We start from the raw sequence: 24,411 nt of genomic DNA, 5'->3' as shown, positions 1-24,411 counted from the left end.
ACATACATTTTAAACCACAAACTACGGAGTATGTTTTGGACATTATTTAACCTTGTCAAAGACGAACAACATATTTAGAATAACAACATTTGTTACTCCAAGTTTTCGGGGTGCTGAGCTCCTTTTTAGGGGTGCTGAAGCACCCCTAAAAAGGGGCTAGACTCGCCCTTGATTTGTGTTCTGCAGAAGAAAGAAAGTCATACGCATCCGGGATGGCATGAGGGTGTGTAAATGAAAGAATTTTCATTTTTGGGTGAACTATCCCTTTAAAGGTGCAATATGTAAAATTTTTCATGTAATATTTGCCTCTTTTTTTTAGCCAATGTGTGAACGCATACCTGTCAACACTCCCGTTTTTCCCGGGAGTCTCCCGCATTTCACACCCATCACCCGACCCACTCCCGTTTTGTTATTTCTCCTGGGAAACTCATTTGTATGGCCCAAACTTCGTTATATGAATAATCACATCACTATATTATTCCAAGGTTGTCCAGTTGCCAGATCTTGTATTAAATGCATCATACTCACACAATCGACACATCATACATATTTCAACCTATTTGTGACCTCAACCTTGCAACCTACAACCCAGTTGCGCTGTTGATATCTGCGTAGGTAGTAGACGTGGGAAGTTTAATCAAGCGTCATTGGTAGATGTGAGGCAGGGCTGGACTGGCCATTGGGAGAACCGAGCGGGCCGGCCACGAAACGGGCCGAATGGGCCGCGATAAGCTAAAATGAGCCACCAGGTTATGCAAAACGGCCACAAAATGGCGGCGCGATATGCAGAAAAGGACAACAAACAACTTTTGGGCCAGTTGCTATGTAAAATCCTGGGCCGATTTTCTCTCCCTGATGGGAGGAGAAGACTCCTAGTACTCCGGTGAAAAAACAAAATACATGCAAATTTAACTGGACAGAAGAATTTAATTTAATATCTCGAAGCGATATCGACAATGCCCACGCCTTTTATGAAGTGTGTCACACTGATTTTAATATCAGACACAGTGGGAAAAATTACATTACTCAGCACATTAAATCACAATGGCACAATTTGTATGTATTAACAAACTCAAAGTAAGCCAAAAAAAAATAAAAAAATGTATCTACTGGATTCGGTCTGGCTAAGCGGGAGCGTGATCATGGTAGAGCGAAAATTGGAGTGAACATCGGCAGGGTATTTGATTACTGGAGGGACATACATTCGGTTTTGGGGATCAAAACCGACCCTGAATTGGCGTTCTAGTTATTGGACAGGTTAGCTTACATAACTGCAAAGCATGTGAAATATAGTGCCATAAGGATTGATCTGTGTAATTTTAGCTAACTTCATCTTGCCTGCTAGATTGCATCGTAACTTTCAAATAATTTCAACGATCTTCTCTTTAAACTAAAAGTTAGGTTAATGTCAATGTTAATCTGTAATTATTCAGACAGGTAAACCACAAATAATACATTAAATGAATGCTAGACAATGTTCAAGATAATGCAAAAAAACCCATTCTTGTAACGTAACTTGGTTATACAGATAATATAAACAATCTATTATAAAACAAGAGTGCATCGATATATCAATATTACAATTGTGATAGAATCACATCAAAACTGAATTGTGTCAACATATTTATAATGTACAATCTATTTTATAAACAGCTACTGTCATTATCCACCAAATTTTGCTAACAGCTATTGATAAAGCTGGCTAGCTAGCTAACACCGACACAGGCTATCGTATAAATGCAGCCAATGTATCATGCAAAGAAATGTGATTACTTAAAACTACAGTCTTGCATAGTCAGACATCCACTCTTTGTTTTGACACTTTTCCAGCATTGGAGAGTCAAATATAATATACAGTATCAAAGTTTGTAGTAAAACAATCATAACTGTGTAATTTTAATTATGCTACCTCATCTGTCAGCATGATGTCGGTGAATCATGTTCAGTGATTTGTACTGTTACATCTTTGTACGTTACGTCATTGTTTTGGTCGATGCGTGCTTCCCTATGGAGTGTGTGCACAAGCGTGAGCAACAGGTAGATGGCTGCAGTTCACTTAATGGCCACATGTATAATTAATAACAAGGGTTTCTGAATCTTACATACTGCACCTTTAAGAAACAGCACAACCAATTATCAAAAACATCAAGGAAAGTTCTATTTCATGCTAATTAAATAGCACACCAAAAACCAAATGGCATAATATGAAGCACATCTTTTCATTATGTGTTGAAGCACAAGTAGATATGAGCCAGGAACCATTACTGAATATAGGAAAAGCAGTTTCAAGAAGATAAAGCTGTTTGCTGCATTAAAATAGTACTTAAATACTTAAATTTTTTTTCTAGATCGCCAAGGTGGATGAGACCAAACGGCTAGCTCATGTTTACCTCTTCACAAGCAAGAACTTCCATGACACAAGCTGCAGCTTGAACCAACAGCTGGCCAACTCTGATCTGTGGAACCACCAGAAGGATGTTTTCTTAGGCAGCAGAGGATCTTCAAAATCCTTGACAATCCCCGCCACCATCCCGACATCCAGCCTCAACACTGATGGAAGTTACAGAGCTCCACACACACCCAAGAGGAAATCATCTTCAACTGGAAGCCAGAGCACATCTCCAAGCTGTCCACCTGAACACCTGGTTCTTCCACCACTGCTGGAGTTGCCTGAAGTTGGACAGAATATGGACGTATTTGTTTCAGTGGCATGCCATCCTGGGCACTTTGTGCTACAGCCGTGGCAGGATATGTACAAATTGGTGGTTTTGATGGGGGAGATGATTCTTTATTATAATAAGATAGAGGAAAAGACATTTAAAGCAGAGAAGAACCAGGTCTGTGCTGCCAAGGTGGAAAACAAGTAAGTTTTTTTCGTCATTTCTAGGTCATCTGCTTTTTAGTCACCACCATTCACCTCCATTGTATCTTTTTCCATACAATGAAAGTCAATGGTGACTGAGGCTAACATGCCTCCTATGGGTTTTCTCACAAGGAAAAATATATGCATGTTTGAAATAATTTAAGGGAAAGAAAATTAGAGAATTTTAATTTTGGGTGAACTATTCCTTTAATAGACATTAAATAGATATTAAATTACATAGCATATTTAAATGTATTTATCTTAATTCAATCAGCAGGGTTGTACGGTTGTATTTTTTCCCAAGGAACCTCTCTTAGCATTTTGACTCTTGTGTGTGTTGTATGTACAGTATTGCTTTGCCATCATATGACCATTCATTCTCCATCTCATTTTTCAGTTGGTACCGCGTTCTGGTGAAAGGAGTCCTGTCTAATGGTATGGTGTCAGTGTTTCAGCTGGACTATGGTAAACATGAGCTGGTAAACTGCACCCAGCTCAGGCCCCTCATCCAGGAGTTCTGCCAACTCCCCTTCCAGGCCATCACTGCTCAACTGGCTGGTACACTTAATTTTCTGTTAGAAAGGGTCTTTTATTTATTCAAAAGGGTGGTTCATCAGCTCTAAAACCCATTCACCATATATTGGCCCAAAAGAGACACTGTTCTTCCTATGTTCCCATACAATTTGGAAAAACTCAATTCCAACATGGAAGTTAAAGCAAAGTAATAGTCAAAGTCAGCAATTTACAACATTTAATACATAATTTTGAGTGAACTATCCCTCATTGGTTACTCATAAGTTCATATATGACTTTGTATCCTGTTCTGACTATTGAAAAACAATCAAACAAAAACGGACAGTAGATCTGAAGGCATTTCTGATCTTTCCAGGTTTGAAGCCCAGGCAGTGGTCTGAGGAAGCCTCCATTGTGTTCAGGAATCACGTTGAGAAGAAGCCTCTGGTGGCCCAGATAGAATCCGTGCAGGAGGCATCACAGCCCTGGGGCCGCAAGGTTTTTATCTACCTGGTGGACACTTCACAAGAGGAAAGAGACATTTGGCTGCATGACATCATGGCTGAATTAACAGATGAGCTCACTAATGCAGCATAGAAACCTCTTATAGCTGTTAGAGTTGAAATGTGAAAATAGATTGAAATTTTCTTATGGCAGCGATCATTAGTTCTATCCTGGGATGCTATAGATTACTTTGCCAAACGTGACTTGGATGCAGATCTGTGTAAGAAAATGTGAACTGTAGAGTTTAAACTTTAAGCCAGTTGTATTGCAATTTATAGGAACTTTTTTGCTGCCTGACTTTGCTGCTTGGTTGGCAAAAGCTGTACAGATCAAATGTCATTGAAGCCAAGCTTTCATCTTACATGGGACCTACAGCAAAGTTAATCATCAAAAATGCAGCTATACAAATCCCTGAAGCTATATAACATATTACAAATTATATGTAGTTATTATAACTGTTTCAATAGATTATATACACTTGACTGTCCGGGCTTTATTTTGAAAGTCAGTACTATGCGATGCATGCTTCATGCTTCTAGTATAGCAAGTTCCAAAAAAAAAAAGTTTTCAGTTTACTAATACACTATATGGTACAAAAAAGACTTGACAGCAATGCACAATCTGCTCTAACTTGCACCAAGCTGATAGTTTGTCATTTCAAAAATGGTTTACATAAACCCTTTTTTGTAGTATAAGGATCTAAAATGTTGTGTACAAGGCAAGAGGAACATTTCCTCTGTGAATATGGCAGACTTATGTATTTGGACTTAATTTATTACTAATTAACTACTAATAGAATACTGGAGGCATGTTTGGGGTTTGCTAAAATGTGACCATCAAATGTGTTTATTTTCATAGGAAAGGCATAGCAAATGATTGAGTTTTATTACCAAAATATGACATTATTCAATTAAGACTTGAAAACATTGTTGATGTAGGATTTGACCTGTGTTTAACTACAGATGTGAAATATTTTAGAAATAAAAAGGAGAGAAATCACTTGTAGTAGCCTTATTTTTAAATATGAGAAATATATGTAATTTTCTTTAAAGTTAAAACTGACATGTGTAATTTCTGCATGCATAAAGATTGTTTTCAAACAGCTGTTCGAATCCACCCTGTTTTCTGTTAATTGAGTTATTTGCTATTAATTGAGTTGATATTGTTGTGATAGCAAACTCACAGGAATTTTTATAGCACCACAGAAAAACAGCGTTTACTATGGGATCAATTCCATGCCACATATATTTGCAAAAATATAAAGTATTGCAAAATAAAATAAAGTTTTGCAAAACAAAAAAAGTATTGAGCAAACAAAAAAAAAAATTTTAAAACAAAAATTAAGTATCACAAACGTAAAATAAAGTATCGAGAGAAAAAAATAAAGTTTTGCAAACAAAAATAAAGAATTGCAAAATATAAATAAAATATAGCAAAAATCAAGATGTAATTAATTGCAAAAATCAATGACTGTTGTAAAATAATCTAAAGATCTTTTATCCTTTTTTATCTCTGCAACAGATTTTTAGGCAGCAATGATTTTGCCACACATCTTTTTCTTTGCAATGCCTACTAATTATTTTGCAATGCTCCTTTTAATCTGCATTTCCATCACGTGTGAGCTCGTGATACCGTTTTGCCTTTGCGCTTCACTTTTCTCTGCGTTTCACTTTATGGCACTGTTTTGACGTGGGGGTGGAGTCAGGGGATTGGGGCGTGTACAACGGGCTCAGTGATGCCTCTCTGGAAGTTACGTCATTAGCTTGAGACACGGATCAAACATCATGGCTGAGCAAACGCATGCAGGTGGATCTCGGGTATATAAAGTTGATTGTTTCCTTTTATTTAATTAGCATTAAATGTGTTTTAACAGCGTTTGCTTCAGATAAAGAAGTTAGAGATCAGTTAAAGCGGTGGATTTATTAGCCATACTCGCCAACATAGCCAGCATCTGCAGTTTATTCTCTCTCAATTGATTGGACTATTGATTGATTCTTATGTTTACTTTATAGATTGGAATTGTCTATACCATAGTATGTTGTCTTCTAAAAAAATGTAAACTCCATATTTAGATGTAACATTATCACTGTTAAAGGAGACAGTAAATAGATTACAAATAAAAAGTTAAACGATCGTAACAAACGTGCATGTGTTCTGTCTTTAAAAATAAAGTTTTGAAATATAAAATGTTTACATCCCCTATTAGTCTTAACCCTGCGTTATACAGCTATGTGGCATGGGGGGCGTGGTCGTGTGTCAGTCTGCGGGAGAGAGAGAGCGGTAAGGCTTGTCACCTGGTTTGTAATTATCTCTAACACCTGTGTCTTGTTGTAGTGATACGGAGAAAGACATTTAAAGGGACGCCAAGTGTCGAGAGGGAGAGAGAGAGAGAGTGTGGATCCAGAAAGCTCCACAGACTGAGTGTGATATTGTTTTGTTTATGTTTACATTTCTACGGCGGTTACCGTCGTATGTTCGTGAAAGAAATTAAAGTGCTGATTTCAAACCTGCTTCGCTGTCTCCTGACTCCTCCATTGCTCAACGAACCTGTTCACAAGCTACTTAAGTTCTTACAATGCTCACAGTAAATGTACGTGTATCTAGGTCATCTCATGTAATGATTTGCCATGTCACATTTAGCAGAGAGAATATCCAGATGTCGTGACGAATCTTATTAGTGTTCTGACTCAAAGCTTCGGTCATATTCAGGCAGCTCAGGGTCAGCAGCAACAACAACAACAGCTTTCTCCTGCTGTTTCTCTGCCTCGAGTAGAGCAGGATATAACCAGGTTATCAGCACCTACTCTTAAGAATCAATCTGTTAAATTTGTTTTGCTTTTGCACAATTAACATTATAAGTGATGTTCTTTTATTGTTTGTAGATCGTTTCCTGGGATGCTTATTTGTTACGATCGTTTAACTTTTTATTTGTAATCTATTTATTGTCTCCTTTAACAGTGATAATGTAACATTTATATATTTTTAAATATGGAGTTTACATTTTTTTAGAAGACAACATACTATGGTACAGACAATTATAATCTATAAAGTAAACATAAGAATCAATCAATAGTCCAATCAATTGAGAGAGAATAAACTGCAGATGCTGGCTATGTTAGCGAGTATGGCTAATAAATCCACCGCTTTAACTGATCTCTAACTTCTTTATCTGAAGCAAACGCTGTTAAAGAACATTTAATGCTAATTAAATAAAAGGAAACAATCTCATCATATACTCACCATCATGCCACCCCAGATGTGTGACTTTCTTTCTTCTGCAGAAAACAATGAACATTTGTATATGGATATCTCAGCTCTGTTGGTCCATTCTATTCAAGGTAATGGTGTTGAGAACTTTTAAAGCTCTAGTGATTACATTCGTGTGATCAGAAGCTAAATGATAGGTGTGGATGAGAAACAGATCAATATTTAAGTCCTTTTTTACGTTAAATCTCCACTTTCACATTGTTCTTTAGTTTTTGGCGATTCATATTCTTTGTGCATATCGCCGCCTACTGAGCAGGGAGAATTTATATTAAAAAAGGACTTAAATACTTCTCACCCACATCTATAATATTTCTTCTGAAGATTTATGGATTAAACCACTGGAGTCGTTTCGACTACTTTTATGCTGCCTTTGTGCTTTTTTGGAAAGTTTTGGTCACCATTCACTTGCATTGTATGGACCTACAGAGCAGAGATATTCTTCTTAAAAATCTTCATTTGTGTTCAGTAGAAGAAAGAGAGTCATACATCTGGGATGGCATGAGGGTGAGTAAATTCCAAGTTCATTTTCACTTTTGGGTGATTTATCCCTTTAAAACACTTCAGCTTGTAAACAACATACTGGATCCAAATAAAAAAGTTTGTCTTTATAATATTTTATCAAAATGTATCATAATTTCCTCTGAAATTACTTCCCTTTTCAGTAGACATCACTTATCAATTGCTCATAGATAAAATCATGTCCCGCCCTACTTTTCTCTTATTAAATATCACGTTACAGAAATAAAATGGATTTTGAATGCCATTTCATGTTGTCATTAACATACTGATGTTGAGCATTGCTTTCTTGATATACATCAATAACATGAGTCTTGTTTTAAAAAAAAAAAAGATTGATTAATCACCAGCGTTTATTCACATCATGCATTCATTCATATCCATTCATCAAAATGTGAAAATTTAAATACAAACTGATGTTTGAGAGATTTGAAAGAAGGGAGACAGATCTTGTGGAGGTTTGTGATGGAAGGAGAAATTGATTAAATCACTTGACCAATTTGTGGCATCACTACAGTTGATCAAGTACTAGTCGACAGCATTCGCCCACTTTAGCAGGATCCGACACACTGGCATATTTTGAAATCTGAGAGTTGACACCCAAAGATCGTGCAAGGTCCTTTGCAGTGCTGTCCCCAGCCACTGTGGTCCCCAGGGCCACCAGCAGCCTGAAGACTGCCTCTCTGTCCTGTACTACCTCTAAGGCAGTGCTAACCACTGACAAGCACTGTGCTTTTGCCTCTATCTCAGCTGGTTGACTGTATAACCTTCCAGCGTAGTTGAGCACCAGGGTGGCCAACGCCACATGGATGTTTTTGTTGCAAACAGTGCGGAGGTCTCCAGCCCGGGATAAGACAGAGTTACGTTGACCTAACAGCAGAGCACGGCCGTGGGACCCGGAAAAACAGTTGCAGAGTGTGCGGAGTGCCAGCATCTGATTTGCAGGCCGGCCCTCAGGGGACATGAGTCCCAGGAGATGGTTACAAAGACTGGCACCCTCTGTTCCACCACAAAGCTGTGCATTGACTTCAGGGTGGCGCACAGCCAAGCGCAGGATGTCCAACACAGGGAAGACTATATCTGAGAGAGGAATAAGATGAGAAAATTAATTGAGCTGTTGTGATAGGCCTGTCGCGATTATTAAATAACCATTTTCGATCTAACCACGGTTATTTGAGGCAATCATGATGGCATTCAAATTCCAATTACATTTTAATGCCAAATAAAGGAATTTTAAGTTAAAATACTGTATTAATGCCTTGAACGGCACGTTTGTGTCATTCAGTGTCAATTCAGAGTCTGAGCATCACTGAGTCGCACCGTGGACATCAACCAACTACTGTCCTGAAGAGCGATCTCATGCATGTGCTGTCAGCAGAGGTTCAAGCAAAACGCCTGTGAAAATATAAACTAACAAGAATAAACTTAAAAAGTGAAACCGGAGTGCTTTGCATTCCCTATCAAATGATCGTGTTGATGACAAATTCTACTGGTTCATACACTCAGTGTTAATGATATGCAGTGACACAGAGGAGGAGGAGGTGCATGCTGCATTTCAGTGGAGTGATACAATTATGAAACGAAATCTCAAAGGGTTTGCTTCATGAGTTTAATCAGAGCATTAAAATAACGTGTGAAAGTCTAGAAATTAGGAAAGAAATGTTTTATTATTGTATATGTAACCAGTCCTACTCGACCTGCTCCAAGCGGGATTCAAACCGGGGTCTCCGACATGGCAGGCACACTAACGATGAGGCTAAAGGCTAAAGTTGCTAGTGCGCCACTTGAGGCCAGGGGAGTGAGGTTTACACACTGCACAGCTACCTACCAGCTGGCTATCATTACACATAATATAATTAAAAATATATATATAATAATAAATATATAAAAAATATTTTATTTTTTAATTAAAATTAAATTCATGAGTTCACAAACAAGTGTAAATGTAAAATTGACCAAAAAGAGAGACATATTTTAAGTGTTTAGCAATATTTTGATATTTAAAACATTATTTTTCATGTCATTCATAAGTTTTAAAGCTTAAAAGGTAATCACAGTTTATTCCTATTTTATTATTTTCTTTAAATATATTTGAATTTAAATATATGTAAAAATTATTTCTTAAGGTGTATGAAGCACACATGCAGAGAAAACTTACAATTTAAATGACAATTAATTGTGAAAGTCCTTAAAGAGCCCTAAAACAGACAATTAATCATCAGCCAAATTTCATAATCGTGACAGCTCTAGCTGTTGTAGAATACTTGTGTCCAGGACAGACTATTCTGATTTACAATAAAACAATCTTGGTTCATTTCTGTTATTTTTATTAAACAGTTCACCCCAAAATGAAAATTATGTGATCATATACTCAATGTTGTTCCAAACCCATATGACTTGCTTTCTTCTGTGGAACACAAAATTATATTTTAAAGGATGTTCAGATCGCTGATTTCCATACAATAGCAGTTGGTGGCAACTCACTTTAAATCTTAAAAACACCCAAAAAGTGTCAAAAGTCCATGAAACACATGCATCTTATTCTAAGTCTTATTAAGGCATATGATAACTTCGTATGATTTAAGCTGAAATGTAAGTCGTTATTCACTCACAAAAAGAATCAAAGTAAAAATGTACTATTTCAAGTCAATTATATCAAATCTCATTGGTTCTTGCGCATCTAGTGACCAAACATTGTGACACGAGAACCAATGAAGTTTGATATTATTGATGTGTCACCATATTGGATTTATGATCCATTTAGTGAATAATGCTTTAAATTCTGGTCTGTTTTTCATACAAAGTGATCATATTCCTTCAGAAGTCTATGAAGAATATGACACGTGAGTCGCATGGACTACATTTATGACACTTTTGGGTAATTTGTAAGCTTTAAAACGAGTCACTATCAACTGCTATTGTATTGAAATCAGCGATTTCAATACACCCTTTTAATTTTATCCTTTTGTGTTCCACAGAAGAAAGTCAAACGAGTTTGGAACGATTGGAGGATGAAAAAATTGGCAATTTTCATTTTTGGTGAACTATTGCTTTAAAGTAATTAAACTGCTTTGACATATCTGGAGCATTATCTTAATTTTAAAGCTGTACCCTCTGGCCAGTGGCTGGTCCTCCAGAGAACACTGATCTGCTCTGCAGTGGGCTGTTCCTGACTCAGATTCAGGTCTGTAACTACGAGCAACAACTTCTCCAGACAGTGCAGTGCTCCCTCACTCAGCTTGTGATCCTCAGGGGCAGTGTTATTCAGCTCCCGAAGCTTACCTATCATATAGGGGATGACCAGCAAAGAGAAGTCTTTTAAAGCACTGTAACTGCACTACATTTCCACACACCAAAGAAGGGAAAACTCAAGGGGCAATACAGGAGAAATTCTGGCATTCTGGTGTAAACATGTCACTTACCAAGAATCTGAGTGGCATTAGCCTGTTCAAACATAACTCCATCAGTGTTGGGGAAGTAGACATTTGTTGTAGCTTTCTGAAGTGAAGCAGAGGAATAGGAACTACCACCTAAAGGGCATCAGGAAATTAATTAGTGTGTAAAATCCATTAATGCGCTTGTTAATGTGAATGCAGCTGTACATTTTTATGTTTTTTACCAGTAAAAGGATCAGCGCCTGAAGGTACTGTGCCTGTCGATCCTGCCCCAGGTATATACCGGCCTGCTCCTACACAAATCAACACAAAAATCTCTCTCTCTCCCAAAAAGAAAGAAACAAAGTTTGGTTTCAAATGAGCAAATATCAAGTGCTTGTGAAAACAGCTTACCTGTGAACGGATCACCTCCAAATCCCTGGCTGCCAGCTCCTGAACCTGGGATGTACCGCCCTGCACCTGAGAAGAGAGGAGGGATTTATAACACACTGCAGTCTTTAGCGTCAACTGAAAAAGGTTCTAAAATAATATCAATAAGAATGTTTCTCGAACCTAAAGTACACATCACAATAATATTTCTCCATGTATTTCATTTGCAATCACTTTAGTCTTTAGTCTGGGGCCTTGATATGGAATTTCTACCGACATGATGTTGAGTTTCAGATAGTGTGGTTATGGGTTAGTTCAGAGGCTCACAAAGCTCTGCTGGTTACCTGTGAAGGGGTCTGTGGATGTGGCAGGAGCTGGCCCAAGAGTGTGGCCTTTAGAGTTCTCAATGATGAAGTTAGCCACCTGATCTAAGAACATGGGGCTCAAGTCATTCTTTTGCAGAAAGTTGTGTGCAGTCAGCCAGGGGTCTTCCGTCACATTGTAAGGCAGCTTCATGGGTTGACCTCCTTCATTCACATCAATGGTGAATACAAAGTCATACTCCTTTAAGCAGAGGGGGATGTTAAACAACATATATTAACTATATTTAAACCTTTAGGCCTATAAATGTATAGTGTTTGAGTCAAATTATAGAAAACTGATATTGGGCGAATTCCAAACAGAAGTGAGTATCCCTATGCCCTACTCCCTCCGAAGAGCTTAGCCCTTTATGTGGGAACTCTGAAGAGAGCAGGGCATTAGGTGTCTCATGTGTGTCCATTTAGGACACCCTTGATGAAGGTAGTAATGAAAGACATCACTTCCACTTTATCTTCACCTGAACCATTACATGACAATGTAGCACAGCTGTTCTAACAACAGGAATCTCTACCTGTTGCCATTTGAATAATAATAATAATAATAGTAATATATCTGTACATAAATGAATATAAAATGCATAAATGAAAATTTCTCGCCAAAAGTTATTTGATGCACGAGAGGTCTTAATAAATAAATAATAATAAACTACAGGTTTTAGACTTGCCTACAGGAAAAAATGGACCGTGGTTTTGGAGTATCTCTCTGCTTATGGCTGTCTAGTATCTTATGTCTGAGGACGAATGTAAACTGCAGAGAAGTATCTGTTATAAAGGGGCTATATCGCTTGCCCGAGCATTTGAACATGTATTATGTCTGATCAACAACCTTGCTTTAAAATATATCCCGAGGACATGCCACCCAGGGTCACGTGATCATAAACGGTAAAATTACTTCCTTGAAGTAACAGCCTTTTGGAAGGGCCCTCCGTGGAGGGCTTGAGTTGCCCACTTTCGTTTAGAACACGCCTTCTTGTGGTGTCCCCTTCCTGCAATGCCCTTAAAGGGTGCAAAATTGCTGTTTGGAATTTGACCATTATAAAAAACAAAATGAAATGGTGGCTATATAATAGCTCTACTGTGTATGAATTATTCCATTGGATTGACAGGCATATTAAGTGTCTCACCTTCCCTTCATACATCACTCTCTTTGAGCTCTGCTGAGAAGACCCGCCCACTACATCTCCAATCTTTATCCAACGGCCATCACTCATGTTCCACTGATACGCCTCGACATTAGAACCCTCCTTTATGAGCCTCGTCTGCCCATCACGGTTACCTACACACACATATAACATCCAATATGTATGTAATACTTTGTATTAATTCTGTACATCAACAAAGAATACATATTACCGACCGGGCCAATGGGGCCAGTGCCCTGGGCTTTAAGGCTGCACGACCTAGTATGGTGATCCCCCCCCCCCACGCTCAACAACATTTGGGCATGAACAACAAACTATTGGGTGGAGGGGAGTCCTTGGAGATAATTGGCACCAGGGCCTTTGCAAGTCATAATCCGTCCCTGCAATTTAGCCAGTTAGTGAAAGGAATTTTGGTCTCCATTTAGCTTCTTTTTTTTTTTAAAACAGCATTTTTAAATTGTATTTGGTCCACTTTTTTTCAGTGGTAATTTCAGAAGTACTGTATACACAAATTAACAATGTAGGGCTAGTAACAAAAAGTTCCTTCATTCAGATCCTTTTTAAATGAAGAGTGTAACTTTTCATTTAGTTTTCATGTTTTTTTCTTAAAATAAATTTAAGCTAGGGCTGAACGATTATGACAAAAATCATAATTTTCGACTATTTCCCTTGATATTGTAATTGTGATTAATTAAGGTTAAAAGAATTTAAATTAAAATATTTATATTGAGGTGGATCAAATGGATGCTTTGTCCGCTACACATCCAAAACAAGCTGTATTCTTAAATTAATTTATTGCTGTTTTATGCATTAGTAAATCAAGACTAACATTGGCCCTCTCAGATGCATTAAAAAAAAACTATTAATCCAATTCTTAATACATCATACACAGAAACAAGCAATGGACATATCTCTATATGGGGGGGTTCATGTTTCAAAGGGGGGCCTGAAAAAAAAAGACAACCACTGACCTTAACCAATTTGGCAGAATGACAGTACATAAAATGTCATTTTAAAACAATAAAAACAACAGCTAAAGAGAGCAGGTTACCTGGTTCATCCAGGTGCTCTCTGCCAGGCAAGTCCTCTATTTTGATGTCACCAAGGTCTCCAGTCTTGGGGTCGATGATGGCTTTGGAGAGCTCATCCTCGAAAGCCTGCTGTTCCTGAGCACTTGCTACACGATCTTCACTCTCCGTGAACACATGGATAATGCCATCGCTTTGGAAAAGACATTTGCTATCGTCATGTGAAACTCATACAGGGTAAAGTGTACGTTTAATTTACACATTTAGGGCACACAGAAGATGGTGCAATATACAGTGAGGAAAATAAGTATTTGAACACCCTGCTATTTTGCAAGTTCTCCCACTTAGAAAACATGGAGGGGTCTAAAATTGTCATCGTAGGTGCATGTCCACTGTGAGAGACATAATCTAAAAAAAAAAATCCAGAAATCACAATGTATGATTTTTTAACTATTTATTTGTATGATACAGCTGCAAATAAGTATTTGAACACCTGTCTATCAGCTAGAATTCTGACCCTCAAAGACCTGTTAGTCTGCCTTTAAAATGTCCACCTCCACTCCATTTATTATCCTAAATTAGATGCACCTATTTGAGGTCATTAGGTGCATAAAGACACCTGTCCACCCCATACAATCAGTAAGAATCCAACTACTAACATGACCAAGACCAAAGAGCTGTCCAAAGACACTAGAGACAAAATTGTACACCTCCACAAGGCTGGAAAGGGCTACGGGGAAATTGCCAAGCAGCTTGGTGAAAAAAGGTCCACTGTTGGAGCAATCATTAGAAAATGGAAGAAGCTAAACATGACTGTCAATCTCCCTCGGACTGGGGCTCCATGCAAGATCTCACCTCGTGTGGTCTCAATGATCCTAAGAAAGGTGAGAAATCAGCCCAGAACTACAGGGGAGGAGCTGGTCAATGACCTGAAAAGAGCTGGAACCACCGTTTCCAAGGTTACTGTTGGTAATACACTAAGACGTCATGGTTTGAAATCATACATGGCACGGAAGGTTCCCCTGCTTAAACCAGCACATGTGAAGGCCCATCTTAAGTTTGCCAATGACCATTTGGATGATCCAGAGGAGTCATGGGAGAAAGTCATGTGGTCAGATGAGACCAAAATAGAACCTTTTGGTCATAATTCCACTAACCGTGTTTGGAGGAAGAAGAATGATGAGTACCATCCCAAGAACACCATCCCTACTGTGAAGCATGGGGTGGTAGCATCATGCTTTGGGGGTGTTTTTCTGCACATGGGACAGGGCGACTGCACTGTATTAAGGAGAGGATGACCGGGGCCATGTATTGCGAGATTTTGGGGAACAACCTCCTTCCCTCAGTTAGAGCATTGAAGATGGGTCGAGGCTGGGTCTTCCAACATGACAATGACCCGAAGCACACAGCCAGGATAACCAAGGAGTGGCTCTGTAAGAAGCATATCAAGGTTCTGGCGTGGCCTAGCCAGTCTCCAGACCTATACCCAATAGAGAATCTTTGGAGGGAGCTCAAACTCCGTGTTTCTCAGCGACAGCCCAGAAACCTGACTGATCTAGAGAAGATCTGTGTGGAGGAGTGGGCCAAAATCCCTCCTGCAGTGTGTGCAAACCTGGTGAAAAACTACAGGAAACGTTTGACCTCTGTAATTGCAAACAAAGGCTACTGTACCAAATATTAACATTGATTTTCTCAGGTGTTCAAATACTTATTTGCAGCTGTATCATACAAATAAATAGTTAAAAAATCATACATTGTGATTTCTGGATTTTTTTTTTTAGATTATGTCTCTCAGAGTGGACATGCACCTACGATGACAATTTCAGACCCCTCCATGATTTCTAAGTGGGAGAACTTGCAAAATAGCAGGGTGTTCAAATACTTATTTTCCTCACTGTAGATAGTATGAGTACCTGGCTCCAACAGCAATGTCTCCATTAGGCAGAATACAGCAACACCACACTGACTGAGCTGGCAGACGGATTGTCTGAGAACATTCACCCTCTTTCCAGACCCTTAGGGATCTGTCCTCACCTGTGCTTATAAAGTCTAGAGTAAAAGAAAACAATATTGGATCTCAATAAAACAATTTGTAAATATATGTATATGTCTATCCATCTCTCTTGAGTTTGTAAATATACAGCAGTGTTACCCCTACGATTTTTTTTAAGCAGCGTTGCTGTTGTGTACGTGTCTGCGAGCACGCAAGCCAGACCTGTACTTAGGCGCGTCAGTGGAGGAATAGCTTAAAACGACTTAAGAATTATTATAGATGGGTTATTATTATGTTCGCCTTGTCATGTGTATGTTTATATACTGGGAGCTTTAGACGCTTAAGGGGCTCTGGAAGCCCGGAGAGCTGTAGTTAAAACCTGTAAAATAATGAAAATTACTTACACTATCTTTATAAATCACAAATACAAATTGAAAATAGAAGCTTATTTAACAGAACATACACATATAACACCTATCAACACTACTGAATCACACCAGTGGTTCTCAACTGGTTTTGCTTCGACCCACACTATTTATAGGGCAATGCCATAAGCACAGGTAGGAGCATGGATGGTTCCTCATTACTATGATTATGTCATTTTTATAATAATAATAATACAAATATATTGTATTTGTTATGAAAACAATAGTAGCCTAAACACATTTAGAAACTTTACAACTGCCACATTTAAAAAAAAAAATTATGATTTTAATTGATTATTTCATATGAAACCATCACATTTTTGTCAAAATATCACAGTTACTCCTGTAAAATCATAAAGAATTTTAAAAAGGATAATGATGTGTAGCCTAAGAGCTCTTTTACACCTCAAGAGTGGTTTAGCATGTCGGGGCTGTCTACTGTTTGAGAGGTTTGACTTCCATAGCACTTCAAACTAGAAAATTCTCAAAATTATTAAAATGGGTCACATCAGTTTTGTGACGCAATATCGAGGGAAGCCCGCGCATCTGACGTGTATAGCAGAGCAGATAATTGCCGTGAATGGTTCTGTAATGCTTGTGCGAAAACCAGGCTTCAAACGCACCACAAAATATTGTGTTGCAGATGAGAAGCACATTTAGTGCGTATAAAGCGCCAAACTCTGAATGTGCGCGGCTGCTGAATGTATATAGGGGAAACACTGTACTATACCAGTAAAACTTTTGAACACACATGACCTGACTGTATGTTTCTCATAATCTTAAAGACCCTTTGAACTGAAGGCTTATGCTAAATGCTTGACACAAAATATTACAAATCTAAATCGTGCTTATGTATGGATTTCTTTACCAAACAAAGCTTTTATGCATGTATATACAATATTGGCCAAACATATTTGGCACCCTTGGAAAATATAAGCAAAGAAGGTTGTGGAAAATATGTCTTTGCTGTTTATCCTTTTGATATTTCATTCAAAATATTCACAAAAATCTAATCCTTTAATTGAAGTAAAGTAATTGAAAGTTGGGAAAAATCACATAAGTAAATAAATATTTTTCTCCAAAACACGTTTGCCACAATTATTGACACCCCTAGAAATTCTTACGAGTAAAATATATCTATAGTATATTCCCATTCATATTATAATTTTTTTAGGACACCTGGGTGACAAGGATCATGAAATTGTTCAGCCATGACTACCTATTTCACATAGTATAAATATAAGGTAACAAATGGGCCAAACTCTCTTAATCATCCATCACAATGGGTAAGACCAAAGAATAAAGTTATGATGTGCAGCAAAAGGTTGTTGAGATCCACAAAATTGGAAGTGGCAATAAGAAAACAGCTGAAGCATTGAAGATACCCATTTCCACCATCATGGCAATCATTAAGAAGTGCCAATCAACTGGAGATGTTACAAATTGGCCTGAAAGAGGACGTGTGTCTATATTGTCTCCACGTTTGGTGAGGAGGATGGTTTGAGTGGCCAAAAATTCTCTATGGATCACAGCTGGAGAATTGCAGGAATTTGCTGGGTCTTGGGGCCAGACAGTCTCCAAAACTACAGTCAGATGTCACCTATATCACAGCAAGTTGTTGGGGAGGGTTTCAAGGAAAAAGCCCTCATCCAACAACAAATTAAGTATCTTCAGTTTGCCAGACACTACTGGAACTTTGAATGGGACCGGATTCTATGGTCACACAAAACACAAACAGAGCTATTTTGCAGTAAATACCAGATATGAGTTTGGCGTATACAGAAAGTTAGACATATGGAAAAATACGTCATGCCCACAATTAAATATGGTGGTGGATCTTTAACATTGTGGGGCTGTTTTTATGCTAGAGGTCCTGGATTACTTGTTTGGACACATGGCATAATGGACTATCAAATACCAACTGATAGAAGAAAAAACATTCTGTATGGGGAATGGTCTCAGATCCCTTGTCAGATGTTCTTCAACCTCATTAGGCATTATAAGTGAAGACTCAGAGCTGTTATCTTAGCAAAGGGAGTATTGAATACAAGGGTACCAATAATTGTGTCACACATATACAGTGGGTACGGAAAGTATTCAGACCCCCTTACATTTTTCACTCTTTGTTATATTGCAGCCATTTGCTAAAATCATTTAAGTTCATTTTTTTTCCTCATTATTGTACACACAGCACCCCATATTGACAGAAAAACACAGAATTGTTGACATTTTTGCACATTTATTAAAAAAGAAAAACTGAAATATCACATGGTCCTAAGTATTCAGACCCTTTGCTGTGACACTCATATATTTAACTCAGGTGCTGTCCATTTCTTCTGATCATCCTTGAGATGGTTCTACACCTTCAATTGAGTCCAGCTGTGTTTGATTATACTGATTGGACTTGATTAGGAAAGCCACACACCTGTCTATATAAGACCTTACAGCTCACAGTGCATGTCAGAGCAAATGAGAATCATGAGGTCAAAGGAACTGCCTGAAGAGCTCAGAAACAGAATTGTGGCAAGGCACAGATCTGGCCAAGGTTACAAAAAAACTTCTGCTGCCCTTAAGGTTCATAAGAGCACAGTGGCCTCCATAATCCTTAAATGGAAGACGTTTGGGATTACCAGAACCCTTCCTAGAGCTGGCCGTCCGGCCAAACTGAGCTATCGGGGGAGAAGAGCCTTGGTGAGAGAGGTAAAGAAGAACCCAAAGATCACTGTGGCTGAGCTCCAGAGATGCAGTCGGGAGATGGGAGAAAGTTGTAGTAAGTCAACCATCACTGCAGCCATCCACCAGTCGGGGCTTTATGGCAGAGTGGCCCGACGGAAACATCTCCTCCGTGCAAGACACATGAAAGCCCGCATGGAGTTTGCTAAAAAACACCTGAAGGACTCCAAGATGGTGATAAATAAGATTCTCTGGTCTGATGAGTCCAAGATAGAACTTTTTGGCCTTAATTCTAAGCGGTATGTGTGGAGACAACCAGGCACTGCTCATCACATGTCCAATACAGTCTCAACAGTGAAGCATGGTGGTGGCAGCATCATGCTGTGGGGGTGTTTTTCAGCTGCAGGGACAGGACAACTGGTTGCAATTGAGGGAAAGATGAATGCGGCCAAGTACAGGGATATCCTGGACGAAAACCTTCTCCAGAGTGCTCTGGACCTCAGACTGGGCCGAAGGTTCACCTTCCAACAAGACAATGACCCTAAGCACACCGCTAAAATAACGAAAGAGTGGCTTCACAACAACTCCGTGACTGTTCTTGAATGGCCCAGCCAGAGCTCTGACTTAAACCCAATTGAGCATCTCTGGAGAGACCTGAAAATGGCTGTCCACCAACGTTTACCATCCAACCTGACAGAACTGGAGAGGATCTGCAAGGAGGAATGGCAGAGGATACCCAAATCCAGATGTGAAAAACTTGTTGCATCTTTCCCAAAAAGACTCATGGCTGTATTAGATCAAAAGGGTGCTTCTACTAAATACTGAACAAAGGGTCTGAATACTTAGGACCATGTGATATTTCAGTTTTTCTTTTTTAATAAATGTGCAAAAATGTCAACAATTCTGTGTTTTTCTGTCAATATGGGGTGCTGTGTGTACAATAATGAGGAAAAAAATGAACTTAAATGATTTCAGCAAATGGCTGCAATATAACAAAGTAAAAAATGTAAGGGGGTCTGAATACTTTCCGTACCCATGGTATATTTTTTATAAAACTTGTGTTGTGTTTAGAATTGTTTGATATCTATTTGAGGATAGATTTTTGTGAATATTTTGAATGACAGACCAAAAGGATAAACAATAAGGATATATTTTTCACAGCCGCCTTTTATCATATTTACCAAGGGTGCCAATATGTTTGGCCACAACTCTATATGTGTGTGTGTGTATATATATATATATATTACACACACAGTATATATTTTTATTTAAATGGAAGATTGGAACAAGAGATTGAAGGAAAACCAGCCAGCAAGTGGCCAGAATCCATGTGAACCTTTTTCAATACTTTATGAAGTAAAAGCATCCCAGATGGATACCTCATAAAGTTGGTAGAGAAAGGGGGGTTCCCCCTTTTTCACCCAATTTGCAATGCCCAATTCCCAATGCGTTTTTAAGTCGTCGTGGTTGTGTAGTGACTCGCCTCAATCCGGGTGGCTGCCTCCGCATCCGAGACCGTCAACCCATGTATCTTATCACATGGCTTGTTGAGCGCGTTGCCACTGAGACACAGCGCATGTGGAGGCTTCACGCCATCCTCCTCGGCATCCACGCTCAACTCACCACGCGCCCCAATGAGAGCAAACCACATTATAGCGACCACGAGCAGGTTACCCCATGTGACTACCCTCCCTAGCAACTGGGCCAATTTGGTTGTTTAGGAGACCTGACTGCAGTCACTCAGCACGCCCTGGGATTCGAACTAGCGAACTCCAGGTGTGGTAGCCAGCGTCTTTACCACAGAGCTACTCAGGCCCCAAAGGGTGACTAATTTGATGGAGATAAAATATAGAAAATATCATATTTTTGTTCACAGCATAATGCCCATAATTCAAGTTGTGTTGTTTTATTGTTTTGATAACTTTGGAAAAATGAATTTAGAAATGAGTATGTGTGTCCAAATGTATAACTGGTACTGTATATCATGCCAAACCTTGAGTTTTTGAGAAAATAAAGATAAGCACCTTGCCCATTGGGGAAGACAGCAATGCTGTAAATATAGTTAGTATGACCGTAGTAAACCTGCACGCATTCACCCGTCACCATCCAACGTCTTACGCTGGCATCATTACTGCAGGAGAAAAACTCCACATCGCTTATCACTGCAAGTCCTCGTACACAGTCCTCATGACCTACAGGACACACCATATATATTTTAATCATCTCACAAAATCATGTAACAAAAATCAGAAACAATTACTCTGTGCCATTTCCTCCAAGAAATTCTCCCAACATTCACTATGAATGGTGACCCCTGCTGGAGGTCTTCTGGAATGAAATGAGCTTCACATAATTACTGTGATGCACATCAGAGAAAGATTGTTTCCTTGTTAAAGCATTAAAGGTGTCAGTTAAGCCAATGTACCAGTGTAGGTCTTCTCACAGCGACCAGCTTTCCATAACTTGATGGTCTTGTCTGCTGATCCAGAAAGCATTAAGCCCTGCTCTGGCAAAATTACCACAGCCCAAACAGCAGCTGTGTGTCCCTGAAAAGAGAGGTAAAGCATTCAGCACATGAATGCATCCTCACACTGTACAGATATTGATTGCAGTTAATGCGGGTAGGTCTGAGATCCCTCTTAAAGGTACAGTGCAGGAAACAATTACACAGAAGAAACAAAACATATACGGTTGAGGTGAGAACTATGTCACTATACCTGTAGGGTCATCATGCACTTTTCACCAAGCCAAACTTTGGCTGTCATGTCCCATGAGCCACTCAGTAATGTGCCAAACTTGCCAGCTGAGAGTGTGCAAACTGTGAACACAAGCAAAAAGCAGGAATGGCTTGCATCTTAAGAGTAAACCATTCTACTTTTACAGGAATCTATCAATGCAAACTCGAGACTATCTGCATGCAGTTTCACCACCATAATAAAGCAAAATCATCTGCAGATGAGAGTACCTGTGTTTTTATGACCCTTCAGGGTAAACAGGGGGTCTGGTCGGTCTAGTGAAAACACACAGACGTTGTTGTCGTGTCCTCCAGTGGCGATCAATCCTCGGGGGTATGTTTCATTGGGCGCAATGATACACACACAAGACACAAAGTTGGCATGGCCGTTCATACAATGCATCTCTGTAAAGCCCATGGTTTCACTGCAGAAAAACCCCCAGAGAGAAACATGTTATGTTTTTTATGTACATATCTTTTTATGTATAACACATTCTATATTTTCAATTTTTCAATTTTTATGTAATCTTATAGTCTACTTTTTAAGCAATTATTTATGCATTTTATTCCATGCATTTATTTTACATTTGACTTACATTTTATATACGACCTCATGCATTTGTTTTAAAAAAAATGTTTAACTTTTTTATTAATTTGTTCTACTTGTAGTGAAAAATCAACTTATTTATGCATTCATTGGCTCGTTTATTTTAAATTAAACATGTATTCTATAAACGGTAAAACTACTCTCCCTGCAGAGGCAAAAAAAAAAAAAAAGCTGGTTAGCTGCTCACCTAGTCTGGTCAGGCTTGTTGTTTGGCTGGTTTTAGGTGTTTTATGCACTTTTGGTCTGATAAGGCTGGGAGACCAGCTACAACCAGTTTACACTGGTTTTAGATTTTTTTGTTTTGTTTTTTTCAACAGGGAGGGAATGCTTGGCAATGCTCTACACCAATAGTAATTACAATTAAGCTTCACTGAATTTAACTGAACTTTAATTAAAATGAGTTGAATTGAACTCAGTTCAGAGTTAAAGAGAATGTCTAGAGTAGTTTCAAGGGACAGTTCACCCAAAATGGAAATTATCTCATCCTATACTCAACCTCAAGCCATCCCAGATGTGTATGGCTTTCTTTCTTGGCAAAACAAAAGTGATGATTTTGAGAAGAATATCTCAGCTCTATAGGTCCTTACAATGCAAGTGAATGGTAGAGACCAGAACTTTGAAACTTCAAAAAGCACATAAAGGCAGCATAAATGTAATTCATTCAACTCCATGTCATCAGAAACGATATAATAGGTGTGAGTTAGAAACAGATCAATATTTAATAGAGGTGCGGGAAAAAATCAATCTGTTGGTGTATTGCAATATTTTCCCTCACGATCTTGTACCGATATTCACGCACTAAAAATCTTTATTATTTAAATTTTTAAACAGTTTTATTTACTTCAGCAAAGTACAGTCCCAATAGTCCCTTAGATGGCGCAGGTATTATGCCTTACCACGGAGACAGAACAGTACTCCTTTGATGTCACCCACAACTTGGAGTAGTCAGATACTATTCAAAATCCGCTTTGGCAACATTTTGGTTTGACATTTTCATGTCCAAATAGGTCTCAAAGATGCAGAAAAAACATTGTTTATGCTGAACATTAAAGTTCAGATCCAAAGATTTCACTGGAAGTGAAAGTGGAGATATATAGTTAAAAAAAATAAAAAAATAAAAAAGTACTTAAGTATTTATCTGTTTCTCACCCACACCTATATTATCGCTAAAGAAGACATGGATTTAACTACTGAAGTTGTATGGATTACTTTTATGCTGCCTTTATGACCTTTTTGGCACTTCAAATCTTTGGTCACCATTCACGAGCATTGTATGGACATACAGAGCTGAAATATTCTCCTAAATATCTTAATTTGTCTTCAGTAGAAGAAAGAATTCATACGCGTATGGGATGTCATGAGGGCGAGTAATGTCGAGAGAATTTTCATATTTGGTTGAACAGGTTATCGTTTCGTCAATGGAGTGTTATACAGGTCCCTGACAGTAACAAAACAATGTCACTTTCGTTTCTCGTTAAGATGCTCTTGAGTTGCGATTCGCTTGATTTGGCAACCCATTTCAGTACATTGACAGACTCGGACTGCTGTTAACCACTCATCTTAGGAACCAACGAATACCAAAAGTGAAGTAGCCTAACTGTCAGATATGAATTACTCTACTAGCCATGATGTGTAGAAGAAGCTGGTGATGTTGTACCTCGAGTTTGGAACCCAGACCCGGGCGGTCCGGTCTCTGGAGACAGACACAAACGCTCCGTCGGGATATGCGGCAGCGGCGAGACCCCTGACATCCATCTCGTGTGCGGGGAGAGAACAGCGCAGTCTGTATGTGTTACTGCAGGCCATTATTACTGATGAAGAGTCAATGAAACACAGCGAGCACTGCACACACTGACACAGCAACACTAAACCATACACACTCGAGCATGATGGGAAAACACACGACACAATAAAAGTCCTGCTGTTAAATAACACAATGACATACAGTGAAAATATAACCTTTTAAAATGTAAATAAATTAGTAAAAATAAATTTAGTACAA

General features: G+C 38.7%; 2 protein-coding genes across 5 annotated transcripts in view; one reads left to right on the top strand and one right to left on the bottom strand.

The window, feature by feature from the left end:
* tdrd7b (tudor domain containing 7 b) overlaps positions 1-5,092 on the top strand; it is a 38,214-nt gene extending 33,122 nt beyond the window's left edge. For 2 of the 4 annotated variants that reach the window (XM_052134946.1, XM_052134951.1), the window contains 3 exons: positions 2,349-2,863; positions 3,261-3,421; positions 3,753-5,089. In XM_052134946.1, the coding sequence (XP_051990906.1) occupies positions 2,349-2,863; positions 3,261-3,421; positions 3,753-3,973 (897 nt within the window). In that variant the 3' untranslated portion in view covers positions 3,974-5,089. Of the gene's footprint in view, positions 1-2,348; positions 2,864-3,260; positions 3,422-3,752 lie in introns of all 4 variants that reach the window. The other 2 variants (XM_052134940.1, XM_052134933.1) reach the window with 2 other exon arrangements.
* Positions 5,093-8,004: 2,912 nt separating this feature from the next.
* On the bottom strand, positions 8,005-24,292 carry plaa (phospholipase A2-activating protein). Its single transcript, XM_052129754.1, has 14 exons — positions 24,067-24,292; positions 22,034-22,227; positions 21,786-21,886; positions 21,494-21,614; positions 21,093-21,260; positions 15,891-16,026; positions 14,001-14,170; positions 12,932-13,083; positions 11,772-11,991; positions 11,452-11,517; positions 11,283-11,351; positions 11,086-11,193; positions 10,775-10,945; positions 8,005-8,743 (listed from the first exon to the last, which is right to left on the bottom strand). Exons 1-14 carry the CDS (start codon positions 24,213-24,215, stop codon positions 8,175-8,177), a joined length of 2,394 nt encoding a protein of 797 aa, XP_051985714.1. The 5' UTR covers positions 24,216-24,292; the 3' UTR covers positions 8,005-8,174.
* Between the last annotated feature and the right edge of the window lie 119 nt (positions 24,293-24,411).

Source organism: Xyrauchen texanus, chromosome 1 (assembly GCF_025860055.1).
Source record: "Xyrauchen texanus isolate HMW12.3.18 chromosome 1, RBS_HiC_50CHRs, whole genome shotgun sequence".
Taxonomy (NCBI): domain Eukaryota; kingdom Metazoa; phylum Chordata; class Actinopteri; order Cypriniformes; family Catostomidae; genus Xyrauchen; species Xyrauchen texanus.
The sequence above is the reverse complement of the archived record's forward strand: the minus strand, read 5'-3'. Positions and strand labels throughout refer to the sequence as shown.